Source organism: Lepisosteus platostomus, chromosome 2, assembly GCF_059453375.1.
Source record: "Lepisosteus platostomus isolate fLepPlt1 chromosome 2, fLepPlt1.hap1, whole genome shotgun sequence".
NCBI classification, from domain to species: Eukaryota; Metazoa; Chordata; class Actinopteri; order Semionotiformes; family Lepisosteidae; genus Lepisosteus; species Lepisosteus platostomus.
In genome coordinates, this window is record NC_142612.1 from 59,148,098 (window position 1) to 59,167,440 (window position 19,343).

Consider the following 19,343-nt stretch of genomic DNA (forward strand, 5'->3'; position numbering starts at 1 on the left):
TGTTTGCAGCCCCAGCTAGGGGTCTGCGGTTTTCATAGATCAAATGCTCACATTAAAGCTTCAGACACTAAGCCAGTTTTGAAGTTCAGTGGAGCTCATTGAAGTAACAAGTTAACTATTTCTTAAGAGCATTAAAGCATTTTTCTCCTTTAACACCCAACAGATTGAATTTTATATCAGGATTATATCATTATAGTTTATTATTCCTTGAAACAATGGATTTATGTGCAATATTCTGAACACACAGAATATATCAAATCTAAGACAACTCAAACTGTGCTACATGAGTTATTTTTTTAATATTAGTCAAGGCATCCATATTCCTAGTAGCGTAAGTAAACAAACAGTATGGTGATAAACTATAATATTGATATTATAGTACTGTTGTTTTATGGATTCTGCCAATAGCAATTCATTTTTTCATTAGCAAAACAGATTGCGTAACATTTTAAATATGCCTACAGCTTGATCCATCCCCAGTCCCTTGTCGCTCCCCTCCCCTAAAGCAAATTTTCTAGATGAAAAATTCAGACTTAACAAATCCCCAGTAGCCCAATAACAATGTGAAAAGAAATTTACTCTTAAAGAACCACTCCAGAGAAGTTTCTATCAGGGGCAATAGATGCACATGACATGCCATTTCTCAAACTAATTACCCATTCCCTCTGCCTGCGTGTTCAAAAAGCATGCATGTGATTCAGCATAAATAATTTTATGAAGCTGAGATTCGGAAGTGTACACTCAATATTGTATTGTGTTCTTCTATCATCATTATAGACATCATCTTTTGTTTTTGGGTGCGCTGACTTAAATCTGTTTATTTTCAACAGCTTTATGACATGGGCTTTTCAGCTGGCTATGGTGGTAATACACTCAATTTAATCAATGTTCATTTAATTGTTTCTCTTGGGCATTCTTACTAATATGGTACCTGCAGGCATGGATCATAATGATTCTGCATGAAGTCAAATTTGAAACGTGAATAATAATATGGGACTGATAATCTCCTTCAGAGCATTGCTTTGAACTCGGTACTTCTGAGCAGTTTTGCATATTGACAAGCACCAGTCTCCAATCTGTAAAATGGTATTTTTTTAAACAAATGTTTCTTTTGTAAAATATTAAACAGGATTGGGATGTAGTACAGAAATAATTTATTCTACACTGGTACACTACTGAACTTCTCCCATCTAAAGTTTAGAAAAGGATTTATTTTTTTCACTTTTGCTACATCTGAAAAGGGTAATTGTTTCTGTCTTATATTCTTAACCCAGAGTTGGACTCCCCAGTTGTTACACAGTTACATTCGATCGCTAAGACCCTTATATTACACGTGGAAGAATATATAGTGTTTCTACCCAGATATGCATTTGTCAGAATCATATGCAACTTTTCCATACTGTGTTTCAGAGTTCCCACAATAGAGACTGATGCAGCTACAGTATCACTAACAAATCCTCACACTCAAAGGCACAGGAATCACTTTTAGACACTAGGCTAAACTGATCTTTGCAGCTCAGAAACACCCTACCCCAGGGAACTGTTCAGTGCACTGAACGAAACAGATACACCAACCGGAGACATACTGTAGCCAAGCCCAGACTCAGACCAGTGATGGCAGTCGTGGCTGAACTTCAGGTTGCCTCCTTGGCATGGTTTCTTTAACTTCAGGTTCAGTCTAAGCTTTAAATTGAAAAGGTATTTTTATTTTCAAAATTGTGATAGTCTTTAAAGATCTGTTTTGCAGCTTGCAATTAAAAATGCTGAAAAGAGTGCAAAAACTGACATAGTGAAACAACAGCGTCTTGAATCCGGAGCAATTTAACTCAAAATTATAAGCCAGTCACATGACCCTAAATTGTAGTCCTATTGCCTCAGGTTGTGTAAAGATAGTAAAAGGAGGGACTTGATGTCAGAACTCTCTTTATTTCATGCACGAAATAAAGCACAAATTACTTTGAATGTAATCACCATATTTTGGAGGAATTTTTATATTGTGTTTTGTGACACTCGCTTTAAGCTACAGTACTGTACAGGTATGTTTCAAAATTGACAATTAAAACAGAGAGAATGCAACATATACTGTAGAATTTATCCAGCTGTCTAGAAATACTGTAATTAAGCTGCAGACTTGCTTATCCTGACAGAGAGAAGATGCATGTTTTATCTTTCTGTTTAGTTTCCCAGCAATTTTAATCTAGCTGAACCATTCAATATGGTATCAAACACTGACAGGCTCCCTACAATGTGAAACATTCTGACTGTTTTGTAACAAAGAACCCAGACAAGACATATGTCAAAAAAGAATATATGCTAAACTGGATACATGAACCATGACAGGCTGCTTTAATTTTATATTCAAGTGTCTTATATGTCTTATATGTCTTATATGAATTATATGATTTCATAACTGAAATTTTTGACCAAGTGTGAATCATTGCATGAATCCAAAAAAATCATAGTTTCCTTATTTTTAGCCTCTTTTCCCAAGGAATTGCTACCAGTACTTTCTGCTCTAGATATGATACATTATTTCATATGCTTCCAAGCATCAATGAATCATATTATTTAGAGCTACAGTATATAATATTGTTTTGCTATTTCCAACAGAGGGTTTATGTTTTGTTATAATTATAATTTGTTCTTATAACTATAATAAAGCTGCAATAGAAACATGTTTGTTGTCACACATCCCCAATAGAAATAATATTTTAGCACAGTGCAAGAAATCAGACACACTATTTTGAATGAATCAAAGCAAACTATTCTTTTTTTATGAGAATCCCCACCTTTCCTATGTTGATGAACTATCTTTATGTTTTTTGCATACTTTCTTCTGGGCACCAACTACTGTAGAGTAAATCCAAATAAGGAAAAACTTGTGAATTTCCTTCTTTGTCAAGACAAATGGGCAATTTGAAAGGTTATTAGATCAAAATGAATGGGTAGAGCTCCAACCTACAGTATCTGTCACAAGAATTTAGAGTGCTGGTGTCCCTTGGAATGCAGGTGGGATAATATGGGCTGCTGGTAGGGCTGTGTTCAGTTAATACAAACTTGTTACTATTTAAAGTCTACTATAGTAATGTTTGCTTTTAGGATATATTTAAATAGATGAAAATTCATGCTCACGTTCACCCGCAAAGTTTGTTGAGTAGAATTTGTGTTTGTTCAGACTTATCAATGACAAAGGTGTTGTTATATATATATATATTCATTTTGTTTAAATGGTTGATTATTAAAGTTTATTTCAAAGCCTAAACCTCTTTTCTTCTGAAATGGCTGTAAATTCACAAATGCTTTATGGTCACAATAGAATTTCCCTATTGCCTCCGCGTTTTTACTGCTTCATCTAGTCAAGTAATACATTCACTTGAAGCATGTCTGATTGTATAGAAATCTTTTTGAGGCACAGCAGAATGCTATGTAAATCTCTATTTTATAATGTTGCATTATGTGGTATGAGCAAACTGAGAGTTATCGTTACACAGAAAACAAAAATATAAAGAATAGGTTTGGTAGCCTATGCAGTCCTGTATTGTTTACGGTAAAAAAAATAAACTGAAAACAATTCTGACATTTTCCATATGGTACTGTATTAACTATAGACTAGTATACTTTCATTCTGTGAGCTCACCCACAGATTTTAATTGTTGGAAAAAATTCTTTGTAGCAATTCATTTCCCTTTGTCTATCCTTGACTCATCCTATCCTGAGTAATTCCCACCATATCAAGTTTTGTCATCAAGTATAAACATATACATACAGTAAATCAGTGTGTGTCAGTACTGAATATGTAATTTGAACAATTCAAATCATGGATTATGAACATCAACGTTTATTGCAGGCATTGATGTCAAACTTAAGTTTAAAATGAAATCGATAATCTAAAATATCTAAGGGAAAGAAATGTTAAAGTCTTTATATTATTAAATATACAGTAGCTGAAACATTCGTCTAATGATACATTATTAAATTGTAGACCTGGGAATAGTGTAGGTCTTAAAATTACTTTTTACTTTCTTTGTTACTGTTGCTCATTGACACATCTCCATTGCATTATAAACTGAAATAAGTAATGCTCTGGGATGTTATTTAGGTTTGAATCACAGCAAAATAACTCCAGGGTCACAGTTCAACACAAGACCTCGTGGTGGGATTCACCAAGCCTTCAAAATACACACATTCTAAAATTTTGAATAAGGACAATGCTATATATAAAAATAAACAAGAGGGAACACTGGGGGTATCAAACACTCTTGGCATTACGCACAGAGTCAGGGTACCATGATGCACTTGCAAATGACCTGCATCGTACTAGTTGTACTAGTTCACAGAATATACCGCAGCAATCTATATTTGTGTTCCAAAAGCAGATTGATTTTTTTTCACATTGCATGTGTGACAAGGGCTGCTCTCCCTGCCTGTGCCATGATTCGATCTCCATCACGCACGGGCTCCCAGCGCGCAAAGCTCCATTCTCTAGACAGCAGATATCTAACTGCACCATGCCTCAAGACTTGGTCCTCTGCATGAGCAGAGTTCTACATTTTCTACATTTCACAAGGGGGGTGACATCAGTTCTGTAAGTCACTCAGTGCACTGTGCCAGCCCTGTTGACACATGAATTGTGCTACACTGTACAAGGGGATCACAAAGGCTTCAATTACTGTATTTACATAACTCCCAAACAACAATATTCATATGATGGAAGAGCTGACAGATTATGCCACTTAACTCACAGGACCACTTACATTACTTTGATATAATTTCTGACATTTTCAGGCTCTGTACGAGCCTACAGAGATGTGTCGGTTTACCTGTACAGATCCCTTCAAATAGATCCCAGCCAGCAAAGTACAGATGTTTCCACCAAGTGCAAATGGATGATGTTTGTAAACACTAGTACAGTACAATAGACATGAGGCATTTAAAATTATTTATTCCTAAAAGCTGATTCTTTGAAATGTTATCATAATATAATAACAGTATATAATGAGGTGAATAAACTTGCACTCTAACACAGGGGTTCATTCATAGTGAAGTCTGATGTATGGAACATTTATATTGTGTGATCACCAGGCCCAGGCAATATTACTGAAAAAAAAGGGAAATACTTTTAATATTTGTCAGAGCAAGATATCCTTCTAGGATTCTTATTAACTTGCCCATCTCTTATCAATAAGCTGTGCATCTTGGCAAGGGTCACTGCAATGACCAAACAGACATACAGACACCTAGGGGGAAATCCAACCTCGGGCTTTTGAGTCATGTAGAAGCAGGTTTGCCTCACACTATTTTTCAGTTTTTTAGAATTAAAAAACAGGCTTTTTTGTTCAGGCAAAAATTAAATCTCACACTACATTTATATCAAACGTACTGTGCCTTTGAAAGTTTCCCCTCGTTACGTTACAAATTCCAAACACAGACATCTCAATCAATCAGCCATTTCTAAGTTTTCACTGCCAAATATCAAGAAACCTAAATATAAAAGTGGCATCAGGATGTGCTAATTGTATGTTAACAGCACGTAATAATTTAGTGACACTGAGCATCTGTGTTTGGGTAATGACATATTAAGGGTATAAACATCACATAAATAGGCATCCAGCAGGCACAAATTTTGAATGTGCCTAAATGATAAAATAACTTAAGAAATGAAGTTTATGAGCAATTGCACTGATGGAGCAACAGGCAAAACCTAGGTTTTTATCGTTAAGGTCGTCATCCCTCTTCTAGAGGGCGCTCCTACCTGTGTCTATCTCCCTTTTTGTTATTTAAGCCCAGCGTCTTCGCAGTTCCGGGCTCAGCTATGGAAGACGGATGTCTGGTAGGCCCGCCTACCACCGAGCTCAGGAGCAGCCCGAGGGCATAGGCCTTTTCCCCAGATGTCCGGGGCTCGGAGCGCCCAGTTCTGTTATGTTTTTTTATCTTCCATGTACCTGGTTCCTCTTCCCTGTTCCCTGCTTTTAACTGTCTCCGTCATGGATGGACCTCCTGGCTTGTTGGATTTTGGACTGTGCCCTGATTACCCCTACAGACTTCCATGGACTTGTTTGCCTACGCCATGCTCCCCGAGCACCGGATCAGTGCAGTCACCATCCCCTGTCTGTCTACCCGACCTGGTCCTGCTGTGTCTTCCCTGATGTCCTTCTCCAAACACCATCACGCATAGGGTCTTTAACAAGGCATTTCACGGGAGTCTGACCTGACCTGGGTACTGTGGCATTTATAAGTCATTTAGTGAAGACTAAATAAAGGTCAGGGACCTATCATTTTACTTGTAGTGCTTATCAAGTTAAAACAGTGTCCTGTGGAACAGTATAAAATGTCACCTGTTTATAAACTGCATTTGGGACTAAGAATTCAATGAGTGAAATAAAGGAGTCTTCATGCAATGTCATGTAAGTTGTATCCAAAGACAATGAAATATGGCCTTGTTAGCACATATTTAGAAACGTATATGTACCGAGGTCTGTCAAATGACGTGTCGATGCTTTTCAAGTTGGTTCCTGTTCTGTAGCATTTACAACATCAGAAGATATTTGCATGTCATAGGATCATCAAGGAAACTGGGCATATTTCTGTATATGTATAAAGATTGTGACTGTACTCTATTACCCATAAATAACTATATATGTCTATCTTCTCAGATACACTTAAATTTATATGATCATATTTTAAAAAGCTTTAAAAAGTGAAGTATACTTTTTGTAGTTGTTGTGAAAAAGAGGATAAACATGTGATATTTTTTAGTTCCTTTAGGATCAAATATTTATGTGCAAAAAAAAAACACTATAACAGATGTTGAAGTCCTTAATGCACTACACTGTACATACAGCATTGGGGATCCAGTGACTGCATCACTGGGGATAGGGGAGTGCATGTTCTTAGCAGTATGTAGAGTTAGTAAACTTGTTTTTTGAACATAAAAGTGAACATTAAAAACAAATTGCACCCTTTCTTATGTTATGTTCTTGAAGGTTACAGACCAGAGTTGGCTGGGCTGCCCATTTAGTTGTGTTGGGTGCTAGTTTCACAAAAGAAGTCAGGGTATGTGCTTTGACAACATTTCCTTTAAATGTGGGAATATATCTAGTCACTCTTCTCTGGACTGATTCTGTAAAAGCACTGTCATTTTGAAAAGCATGTCCATCACCGTGTCTAGAATTGTACTTATTCAAAATAAGGTCCATTGTACAGTTAAATCTTAAGATCCTTTTATTTCAATTATCACAGCTTTCTGTTTTCCTTTTTTATTGTTTCCTCACATTATCTTGAACAAGAAAATGATATGTCAGCATAGACATTTAATTTGTTTCTTTGATGGCTTCTTTTCCACCTAATATATAAATACTGTATATTGTATTTTTGCTTATGATTATGCTGCTTGCATGTACTTTAATATTCTTTAGTGTCATCATTATATGTGATCTGTCTTGAACAGTGCATATTGTTTTAAGTGTCTTTGAACATTTAGGATTTATTACATTTGCTTAAATCACATAGTGTGTGAATCACATTCTGTTTAGAAATACACTTCTATGCATAGATTACTGAATACATTGTGCATTTATAGACTCATGAAATAATGTTAGATGTTGCTTTTAATTCCTTCAGTGCCTGAACAAAATTTTACTATCTGGGTTATAAGAACTAAATCTTCCAAATCCAGGGATTAGGTGCCTAATCTTTATTTGTTGGGGACTTATTTTTAACACCATTCCTTGCACACAAGTCTGTACAATCCCATAAAGTTATTATTAAAGTTATTTTGTTTAAATAAAATTGCTCCTTCTGTAATTTTAAATAAAAAAAAGGTTAAAAAAACCTGTTTCAGGTTTCAAGTCTGAGAGCTCACTTAAAAAGTCATTGAATACCAAAAGAACTATTAATAGGAAGACAATTATTATTTTAGGATTTTCCATGTGATTTGGTGGCAATCTTCAGGTGCCACCAGGCCATATTTACTGTATAAAGTCTACATTTTTACACCATAAAATAAGACGGTTATATTCACACCAATTTATAACATTTATCAATTTTGTTAGAATTTAGGTTTGGATTAGTGTTAGCATGAAGACTTATGTAACTGTTATGTCATTTGTGAAAACAGTCATAAAGAATACTGAATATTATAATACCATTATATGCAGCCACTATTAATATTTTGTGCTCTCTTCATAGTAACATCACATTCATTTTGTACCCAGATGTAAATATATTCAATTAATCAATTACCTATAATAAAACAAAACATTACTAATAATTATTTTATGCTGAATACTTTAAAAACTTTAATTTTAAATTTATTTAATTCAAATGTTACCTGTACAAGCATTAGAAAAATGTGTTGTAGTTAGTAAAATATCTGACCTTTGTTATCTTTTTATTTTCATGTTTTCTCTTTGATTCCATTATTTTCTGCTTTACCTTTTTTAAACATTACATTTCTGTACATCACCTGTTATATATATAACAATCTGAGTTTTTGTACTATCATTTTGTAAGCGTTCATTTTAACTCAGTGAATACAAATTTCCACCTTCATCATATCTATAGCCTGGTGTTGTAGTATATTTTCTATTAAAATCAATATTACAGTAGTTATTAGCTATTATTACAAGTATTTTGCTTTCTTTTAATCACTATGTTGTTGTCACTCATAATCAAACTAAATATACAATATACAATATTTACAATAATTCAGTGCTGAAAAAAGCAGAAATAGTAAAGGAAGGCTAAGGGATTTTATTTTCTTCTCCCTGTAAATGGGCTGCTTTCAAGCTAATCACACATTTTTAAATGTTTAAATAAAAAATACAATACAAATGGACCCAGTTCTCAGCAGAGATTCAACAAAATTCCAAGCACTCACAGCTCAGGACAAAACTTTTAAACATCAAGTACAGTATCGTACTGTATGTACTGTAGGTGAAGACCCTTCAAAGCTAACCCAGCAAAAACGCAACAGCTTAGAAGCCGTGAATCATGGGCTGCGAGTGGCCAGAGAAAGGGTTGTCATGGTGACCACGCTGTTGATGAGCAGGGTCGTGGCTGTATAGACGCACAGCATTTGATTTCGTTAATCTTTGCTGTTTTGAATGATCACATTGATCTCAAATCTTTGTTCACATATGAAAACATGGACATGACATTAACTGATCTATGTTGCAATGGGACAAAGTTAATTGTAATATTCCCCCATTGTTAAGTGTACATACAGTACAGTATCTTAAATATTATAACTTTTGGGGAGGCACATGAATTCATGACAAATCTTAATATCGTATTGATATAAAAATATTCCTAAAATGCCAGATTTAAAGGACTACAACATACTGTATATACAGTAGATAGCTGTATGAATTAATGACTCTAGAGAATAGCTTGGAAAAAATCAGAAGCGAGTAGTACATTCATAGCAAAGAATGCAACTTGTTCTGGGCTGATTATTGAGGAATTATTCCAATGAGAAAAACCCAAAAGGCAGTCAAAATGGAGGAGCTGAGGCAGAAGGGTCAGGGGTAAAGTCAAGGTACTCTAGGATCGAAAACTCATATGTTCTAGAGGTCAGATAATCAATATTAAAGCAAAGGGGATTATAACCTTGCTTCAGGAGTTATGGTCCATCTGCATGATGGATCTTATGCCACTGCCAGTTCAGAGTTCTTTGCCATTTGTCTACATTTTATCTACACTTGTGCCAAGATCTTTATTTTTCAACATTTCCTCTGCAAAACATTCAAAAGCTGAAAGCTGAACAAACCAGTGCAATTGCCTGTGGTTGGATCACCATATAAAAAAACACAATTAGTAAAATCAGGGACACATGATGATGTTCTCTAGCTGATATAATGCAAAATAAATAGTGCAAGCGTCACACTCCCAAGTCATTGCAAAATGGAAGATCAAAGTTACCTGAGTGTTTCTCCCCCATATGTGTAGAAGCTGCCTCAACAATTTATCTGTATTTTGCATTAGGTGATTAGCGAATGCTTGGTCTAGGGTTAGTCTATAGTTAAACTATTATTTAACTATACTGAACACTGAAACGTCATTTATGCAGTAAGTAAACAGGGTCACTGAGTTTTCAAGAAAATGACAGTCTTTGTATAGCTCATGCACTGATATTTTATTGACAGGGCATTGGTTTATTGTTGCTTCATTAGCATCATTAGTAAGAGAATTTTCCCTTCTAATTTTAATTTAGAATCCCTGCAGGTTCCGTTCCTTAATTCATTCTACCACTGTGGAGTTTGGTACAGATACAATATTTGCTTGTTCCTTCCACACCAAACCTCCATCTCCATAAAAAAAAAATCCAAAATATCAATTTTCTTGGCTTAATAGATCCTATACTATGGAACACTTAAATCATGGTAATTCATCAGTTCTACTGGTACTCACAGTATAATGATTTATCATACGTAACCAGTAATCAGCAATTTGCAGTTCATCCAGCTCTATGATGGCATACTGTTCCAGTATACACTTCAAATATTTGGCCTGTTCTGTGTTGTTTTTTTATTTTCCTTTAAAATGGTTTTATGAAATCATTTCAGGCATTGGATGGCACTGAAAACATTAAAATAAAACAATCTTTTATTTGCATAAACAATACAGCTACTGTGGATTTCATTCTACTTCAGATGATATCTGGTAACTTGAATTTAAGAGCAGTGCATACTAAAACATTCTAGATTGCTCAGCTTACGCCATCTTCTTTTGAGTTTGTTCCATTAGAGTAACTGGCACAGCCCTAAACCATCTGGCGGCACAACACTACACAAAAAAAAACAAGTTTGGAAGGTCTATGAATTGTTTATTCTTTAATGCATAATCAAAATTGGAAAATTCACTGACATTCATAATAAATCCTCCTGCAAAGTGATGAATAGCCACTTAAACAGGGCTCTGCACTACCAGGATGTTTTTGTTAAGGAATTTGATTCCTTAACAACAAGCTTCAAGGTTGTTTAAAACTTTGATGAACTCAGTGATGATACCGCACTATCAAATACTGAATGATTATTAAAACAACAGTATTTGTGACCTAACTAATGGGGAGAGCTCCAGTCCTCCTGGTTTTCCATTAACTAATCATATGGAGCCAACCCACTCCTTGAAAACTGCCCTCCGGTCTTCTAAACCTAAATGGAAAATAAAACTTTGCCAAAACGCAGTGCACCCATTTACATACTTTGAAGGTTTGACACCCTTCCACTATGAATATGGCTGCTCCCAAACATTTCAGGAGCAAGTGGCCTTTTACACTGTTTTTATTTCAATTATCATGTCAATAAAGCATATCATTTCCCTGTGAAGAATGACGTAGCCCCATTTAAAATGATCAAAGCAATTGTATCTTTAAAATGTGTTACAGATGAGAGCAGGACATTCAGCCCATTTGGTAATTAGTACCTAAATGATCCAAGGATTTCTCTTAAATAAAGACAGAATGTTAGTGTGAAGAAATGCCTCCAGTTCTTGGTTTTAATGGATTTTATGTGTTTGTAAGTTTCCTGGTTTATTATTTTAAAAACAGTCCTCTCCTGCAATACTGCAAACTAAGAATGTCCTGGTTTTGTCAATGTCTTTACATACATTTGGATGCTTGAATGGATACTCTAGAATATTGTTCAAATACTGAATATTGTATTTATAACCCCTAATACTTCCATTTTGTTCTATGCCTGTGTTCAACACTCGTCCAAACAAATTTCCACGTCAATCCCCATTATGCCAATTATGCTGTAGAAGGGGCTATACTTTGGGTGAGACATTAAATGGAGGTGGACTCATTCCCCAAGGTGCTTATCAAAAGAATAGGGGTGTTAAACCTGTTATGCTGGCTAAATGCTGTCATTAATCAATTGGTGGGTGCTGGAGATCAATGGTCAATGTAGAAGTGGGTTGCCTCCAGTTTGTGAAGCGTTTTGTGATCTTTATGATGAAAAAATACTAAACAAATGCAAGTGATTATTTATTGTTATTTTGTTACAATTACAGTCTACAGGGAATTACAGTACTATTGAAACCAGGGCTCGATGATTCCAGCCTATCTTTGGGAATTGTGATCAAATTTAGCTAATGCTATAGCCCAGATTACAAAACATCTCTTGACCTCATCTTTAAAGGGGAACTGCAGCCCCAATTTCTCAGACCAGTTATGAAATCTCGGTAAAATAAACAAATTCATTGATAAGAGCAAAATTTGACAGATTCCAAATTGAGCACAACTTTTTCTGTACATTTTATTTTCATTGTGGTTTGAAATAAACTCATCAATGTTTATTGTTTCCATCCCTGAAATATAAAAAATAATGTTGCAGTTCCCCTTTAATTGTAAATGAGCACCTTTCCTGATTGATCTTCTCAGAAGCCAAAGTGATGACAGTTCGAAGCTAAAATCCAACACCACTCCCTGTGATTCTCTTAAATAATTTAATGCTTGTGAAATTCCACAATCCACAGTGTGAATGCAAGACACATAGCAAATATTGATAGTACTCACATATTTGGTTCTGTTCTAAGTTTCATTGCTGTGGATAATTAATACAATTCAGATATATTTAGTGAAAAAATCAATCAAGTTTTTGTTAGATGTGGCTGATGCTACCTTTGCTAAGCAAAAAATAGTTTACAGATGAATGCATACTTCTGCATTTACAAAGCTGTGAATAAAACCAGTACATAATTTTATACTTGGACCTTTTTTAATTCTTTAAAAAGAAATGGAAGCTTGGGCTTTCAAGTACATTTTACAGTACACCCTGGAGTTCTTACTTTAAGCTAAAGTAAAGTTATTTCAGTAAAAGCATTATGAATAAATAATAGATACTTAAACCAAAACACATTTTGAGTGTCAGTCAGATATCTTACATCCCTGCTTTACGCCCTGGCTCAATCTTGAGTGAAAGCCTGTTTTCTAAATCTCTTGACCTTTATTAATATGAGGTTCTAGTCCATGTTCCGTTGTGGATTTTGTCGTCTGAAGACAAAGGCAGCTGATATGCCATTGACTGAATCGCTGGAATGCTGTTCCCTCAGCTTCTCTGAACTAAATCCCTTAGTCAGATTATCTGGACCAAAATCAAGAAAATCCGGCAATTTAAGCAGTTTTTTTTTTTATTCAGCATCATTAGATGAGAAATTTGTCCTGCATCTTTCACTAATCATAGCTTTGAAACAGCAAAAACACAAAAAAACACAATGGCAAAAAGTCATGTTGTAGTCTAACTTCAGGCCTGACAGAATGCTTCCTATTTATATTTCTGCAAAATACTGTATTCATGCAGTGTAACATGTACTGTATAATCCTCAATGAAGCCGAGATATACGTATTTAAAAGCCTGCTACTGTATATTGTATCGAGCTACTGTATCGAGCATCAAAATGGTATTTAATTTGATTAGCAAGATGTAGAAATGCTTTACTACTTCAGCTTTCACAATTTTATAGCACATAGTATTTCTGTCTCTTAACATGCCAATAAACATGATAAATTGATAAATCAGCATGCTTCAATCTTCTACTACTTTACTGAATTTGTCATATTTATGTCCTTTATTTTGAATTGAAGAGATGAATATATAACTGAAAGAATGAATGACATAAAATACTGATTAAAAACAGTCCAAAATTCTAAAACTAAGCAGCATTGAATGCTTAAAGCTAGAAGTTTAAGCCTTTTACTCTGCTCTTTAGCACCTGTTATTTTGCACCTTTCCAAAGCATTGCTGCAGATACAAATTAGCAGCTTTGTGAATAGCAGATGCAACTCCATCCTCACTAGATTTTATGTAAATGTTCCTGTTTACAACTGTCCCTCATTTTTTTTCTACTGATCACAACTTTGCTTTTAATTACATGAAATAAATTACTTTCACAGAAATATAGGCATTCTGCTGTATCACCTGATAATTCCATAGCTGAGGTGTTGCAAGACAGGCACAATCCGTTTATCTTGCTGATGAAGATTCCCGCACCACACAGTTAATTAAGTTTAATAGTGTTGATTGTGCCTCCCATCTAGCACAAAACCCACTTTGTCATGCAGCATTTCTCTCTCTTCACACAATCTCAAACTGCATTCTATTACCAAGCTATCCATTCCAGATGAACTCAATGCATCACCAAAATGAAGACCTTATATTATATTAGTCACAAGTGAGTTATCTGTTTTTGAAAAATTATGTTCCATATCTTTACAGCTGTCACTTCTCCAGTCAGTGTGATAGCTTGGGTTTGCTGCCAAGTTCCCCCTTTTCATTTTTTTTCCTTTAACCCCCACATTATCTTTCTGGTAGACTGAATGCTGTTCATCACCCAAACAGCATGCATGCACTGTCAATAAGCACAAAAAAAATGTAATTCACAGCAAAAAACAACAACAACAACACACACTTACCCTGACAGCTTTGCTATCTTCACAAAGCTAAACACATCCATACGTGCAGCAGGCTGTGGTCTCTTTTTATTCTGTTATTTTTACTCCAGATTCATGGTCTAAATTTCTCAAAAGCAAAGCAGGGTGAAGCAAGAGGAAGGTAGAATATCCCTCTTGTCAGGATTTGTGCATGTCTGAACAACTGGTGTGTCCCAGCGTAAGCAATGGAAATCCAGACCCGCTACGAAAAGATTCTGAACATATGTTTTCATGCTACATCCTTCAAACAGCATCTCCATCAGCTGCATAAAGCCATCCTCATTTAGTTTTCATCACTGTGGAATAATGTGCAGAGGCCGTGCGGTAACAACAGCTTTGAAGAGAGAGGGAGGGGGTTGGAGGCTGGAAAGGAAGGGGGGGGGGGTAAATCACTACTGATGGATGCTCCGGGCTTCCTTCTTTTTTTCCCCCTGAAATGTAGGGAGAAGACTGATGTCTTTTCCTCCTTTATGTACTTTGAAAATGTTCAAGCCTCCCAACCGTCCACGAGGAGCAGGGACAGAACAGTATTAGGTGCTGAAAGACGCGATGTGCAGGAGAGAGGGGGAGGAAGGAAGATGCTGCTCTGTGGGGTGGGTGAGCGCTGGAGCCGTGCTTTAGCAGAATGAATAGCTGCAGGCAAGAAATACCCTGTCATTCTATTTATTTGTATTGCTAAGTAAGCAATGCAGTTTACATATAGGAAGACAAGTCACACACAGCAGACAGCTTTTAACTGAAGCATAGAAAACCCATTTAAACTGTAACTACAGATTTTGCATATGTAGGCAGAGACTTATTTCTATCCAGTTAATCTATATTAGAAACAATTTTGTTCTGCGATAGCAACATACCTGATTCACTGTTGCAATGAATGCCAATGCTTAAACTGACAATCTTGAGCTATTTACCAAATGCCTTTTCGGGGTGATAAAGAAATAACAATAAACCACAGAGGATAATTGCTGCCTGCAATAGACTAAAAAATACTGAATTATGAATGTCAGCATTACTATGTACATTTCAGTTGTCTCATTTGTTTATTTTTATCATTTATTCTGTTCGTTGTTCAGCATGGCATATGCAAATGGATCTCTTGAAAATGTGTCTTGGCATATGTCTTGTGAAGCCAAGAGAACTGCAGTTCCAATCACTTTTGCTCTCACTCTTTGTCTAGATGAGGAAAGAAGTGCACTGCATAGACACAGCCATGACAGAACTGACCCTCTCGATGGAATCTGTTAGGACTTCGCCTAGACTGAATGTACCACATTCTGTGAAGTCACATCCTTCAAAATGAGAACCTGTTATGAATGACATGTGCGAAAGTATCCCTGTGGGCACATACAGTACCACAAAACATACAGACAGATGAAAATAATATTACAGACACTCCTAAAGAAAACAAACCGGTTTGTTTCTTCCCTTGCACCCTGCAAGGTTGAATAGGTGAAAGAGGGTTGCCTGGGAAGGCAGGGGCTCACTCACATTACAGCACAAATCACATCTAAATTGCGGTGCTAGTATTTTTCTACAGATAGCTTTGGAGCAGAGCTGACCGCTGTGCAATGAAAAATACACCTTGCTTATTGTTTTCACAAACTTTGTTTATCTACTGTAATTCATAAATTTATGAAGTTTGTTCAATTTGGTCCTTTTCTGTACATAAATGTATGTACGGCTGACAACACTTTTAATTTTATGCATGCTTAATGAAAAGTATCATCTACCTACTGTTAAAAATTCTATGATGATCTGGAAGTGTCACTATCAAGTAATGTGCCTTTCTTCTGACTTAGCTTTATTTCCAACTCTACATCCCAGGACCATTAATTGAAAGGAATTTCTGATGATATTGGTCATTTTGGATATGGCAGCTTCTAAGAAAATGAAAATGAGCAGAATGAAAGTTTAAAGCAACAGATAAGGATGACTGCTTATAAAGCATTAAGAGTTTGTCCCCAGAGGCGTTATTGTCTCCAATAGGTGTCGGTGAAATTTAAAACCAGCTATCAGTTCTGACTTATTTTCACATTTAAACACAGGGCTTCTAATTGCTTTACCTCTTGAGTTGCTATGACAAAGTGCCAGTGCACACCATCATCACATGACGTCTTCTGAGGCCTATTCCAAGCTTTTGGTTCACTTGCTCACCTATTGTTTTGTGTGTTGGATGGGTCACTTTCTTTGTATTTTTATTTTGGTGTAATTATTATAAGTGAATCTACACTATATGCGGGATGTATTGTATTGACCTTACCTATTGTGGATGCACATGTTCCACCATGTTGTGTCAGATTACAGAGCCTGTATCACCCCTGGATTAAGTGGAGGCTTTCAATCCTTCAGCTGGAGATGGGGTGAGTCTAAAAGTATTTAACCTGGCACTCAGACTCAGTGTGAATTCTGCATTAAATTTTCTGTGTGTGCCTAACACAGCCTGGTGCTGCTAATTCATTTTTTTCAGTAGATAGTAGAAACGTTCCTTGAAAGACTGCAGTTTACTCCTTACATAACCTGTTATTTTTACTTTTTTATACACTTTTTCAGTAAACAAAGAAAGCCTATTTGCACAGGCTGTTTTTGTTGGTGTTTTTATGCCATTTGTGACCTCCCCATGGGTTCACTTTGAGGTGTTTTCCTCACAGTAGCACTAAGGGTTGGAATTATTTGAAAAGATTGATTTTAGATTGATGACCTCTCCACTAAAATGAGTTCATAATATATCAGGATTTAAAGTTTCCCACTTTCAGAACAAACTAATCTCTTTGATCAATATGGATTCAATCTAGATATAGAATACAGATTTACAGACAGGGTAAGTTAAAAGGTTGTATTTAGTACAAATTGCTTCAGAACCTGGGAATCCCCATAGAGTACAAGGGCTGGTACATCTACTAGGGTATCTACAAATTAGGTCAAATGAATTCTCTGCGCTTGTAAAATAAGACAATAAACCAAAGTTGTTTTTTTTTTAATCTTGATGAGTTGGGCAAAAAATAAAACTAACAAATAGCTAAAATTGCATTTAGTTTTCCAGTCAGATGAAACTGTAAAAGTAAACTGTAAATATGTTGCTCTTACTACTACTTCTACCTTGCTTTGTAGACAGCATAATAGTATTATAATACTCATATACATTTAAAGGAGTGGCAGTTCCAAAAACATTATCTTAAAGCATATACAGTAAATATGACTGATGACTAGAGTCAAAGTCACAGTGAGTGGTTTCTGCAGGCATCATGGACCAGGGACACAGTTGCTCTCCGTGTGAATTGTAATTGTACAGGCAGTATTAACAGAGGAATCGATACATATTTTTGTAGTTGATATGGATTTTTGGCACAAGCTGTTAGTATTGTGTACCAAAAATGTACATTTACAAAACAATTAAATTAGGACTATAAGCCATGTTTCATTGAGAGGAGAGCTTTCTGCCATCTACAGTAGCCTGTTTAATTGTTAGTAGCCAATTGATCTGATGATCTCATCTAGCTGTTTCTTAAAAGAGTATCAGTTTCAAAAACATGGCAGGACGTCTTGTTCTAGACTCCCCAAGTTTTTTACTTGTGTAAAAATGTGTCTCTAGGTCTCAATTTGAATGCACTTTTAGGTGCTGTCCACCTGTGTCCCCTGTTTTTTTTAAACTGCTGATTCTGGACAAGTTCCCTATGTTGACTTTGTCAGTGCCTTTGAGGATTTGAGAACTTGGATCAGGTTCTCTCTTAGTCTTCCTCTCTTAATCTTTTATCCTATCAGTGTAGGTCTTTCGTTTAAGCCCAGGAGTGTGGCTGATTCTCTGATCTGATTCTGGAGCAGTAGTATCGTTTTGTTCCACAACACAACTTTCTCAACCAGGTTAACTTGTTAATGTGTTTGTCTCATTTATTCTCAACTTTGACTAGATAATGTACATTGCAAATGACATCTCAACACTTAAGTTTCACCACATTTTGTCTCTACAGTTTTTGTTTTTGCCACCTGAGTGTCATACTCCTCCTTGTCTATACTAGATGTCACTGGGTGTTAGGCCAGTTATAACAACATAAAGTACCGAAAATGTTTATTTTTGTACATGAAATGTATGTCAACGATATTTAATTAATAAATCTCATACAAAGGAAACACTGTAACTGTGTAATGCCCATGTACCTGTATTGCCTTTCTTTTGAAATATATGGAGCATGTGCATCATGTGTGGAGATAGATTTCAAGGTACTGGGATTAGTGATTCAATGGATCCTGCAGTGCCAACACCATAATTCTATGTTCTTGGGTTTTATTTCCTTTGAGCAAATGTAAAAAAAAGCTTCAGGGTGCTTGACAAATATTGCAGACAGTGCATTCTTCTCTTCTCCCCAAACAACGCAATCATAGATTTGATTTCACCATCTGTAGTAATCCAAATGACAATTTCCCTCCTCTCTGGGAAGCATATAATCCTCCGAAAGAAACATCCTTCATTTGATAAAAGATTCGTGTGGAAAAAAACCCAATGTGTATTTGGCACAGTACATACTATATAATCCTATTGTTCATAAAAAATAGTTTATTTAACCTCTCCTTTTAACAGCTTGTTTTACACTATATTTTGTGGACATATATTTTTCTGTCAAGTTATTGTTATTATTATTTCTCTTTCCCAATACCTCCATCCACGACTAATTCTTTAAATTAAATGAATAAATGAATTAACATGTTTTGGCTATCATGTTTGGAGTGTTGTCTTATTGTTTGTCCAAGAGGGAAAACTTAACCTTCAAGTGACAAGATGTGAAGTGCTTTTTGATGATTCTGATAAACAGTATTGCTTTTCCTTTTATTGTGATAAGTGCAGGGTGGCTGATGAGTGAGTGCTCTTTAGTCAGAGCTCTCTAGCTCTTTCGCAGTAACACAATCACCTTCCTGTGTC

The 19,343-nt window shown here is 35.7% G+C and overlaps 1 protein-coding gene across 2 annotated transcripts in view; it reads right to left on the bottom strand.

Moving 5' to 3' along the window:
- The window catches only part of frmpd4 (FERM and PDZ domain containing 4), a 107,248-nt gene that overhangs the window by 74,319 nt on the left and 13,586 nt on the right, over nucleotides 1–19,343 (bottom strand). The window contains exon 1 of one of the 2 annotated variants that reach the window (XM_088609811.1): nucleotides 14,414–14,974. The exons of the other annotated variant lie outside the window; for it this stretch is intronic. Coding sequence (XP_088465937.1) covers nucleotides 14,414–14,454 — 41 coding nt within the window. The 5' untranslated portion in view covers nucleotides 14,455–14,974. Of the gene's footprint in view, nucleotides 1–14,413; nucleotides 14,975–19,343 lie in introns of those variants that run through there. 2 annotated transcript variants of the gene reach the window in all.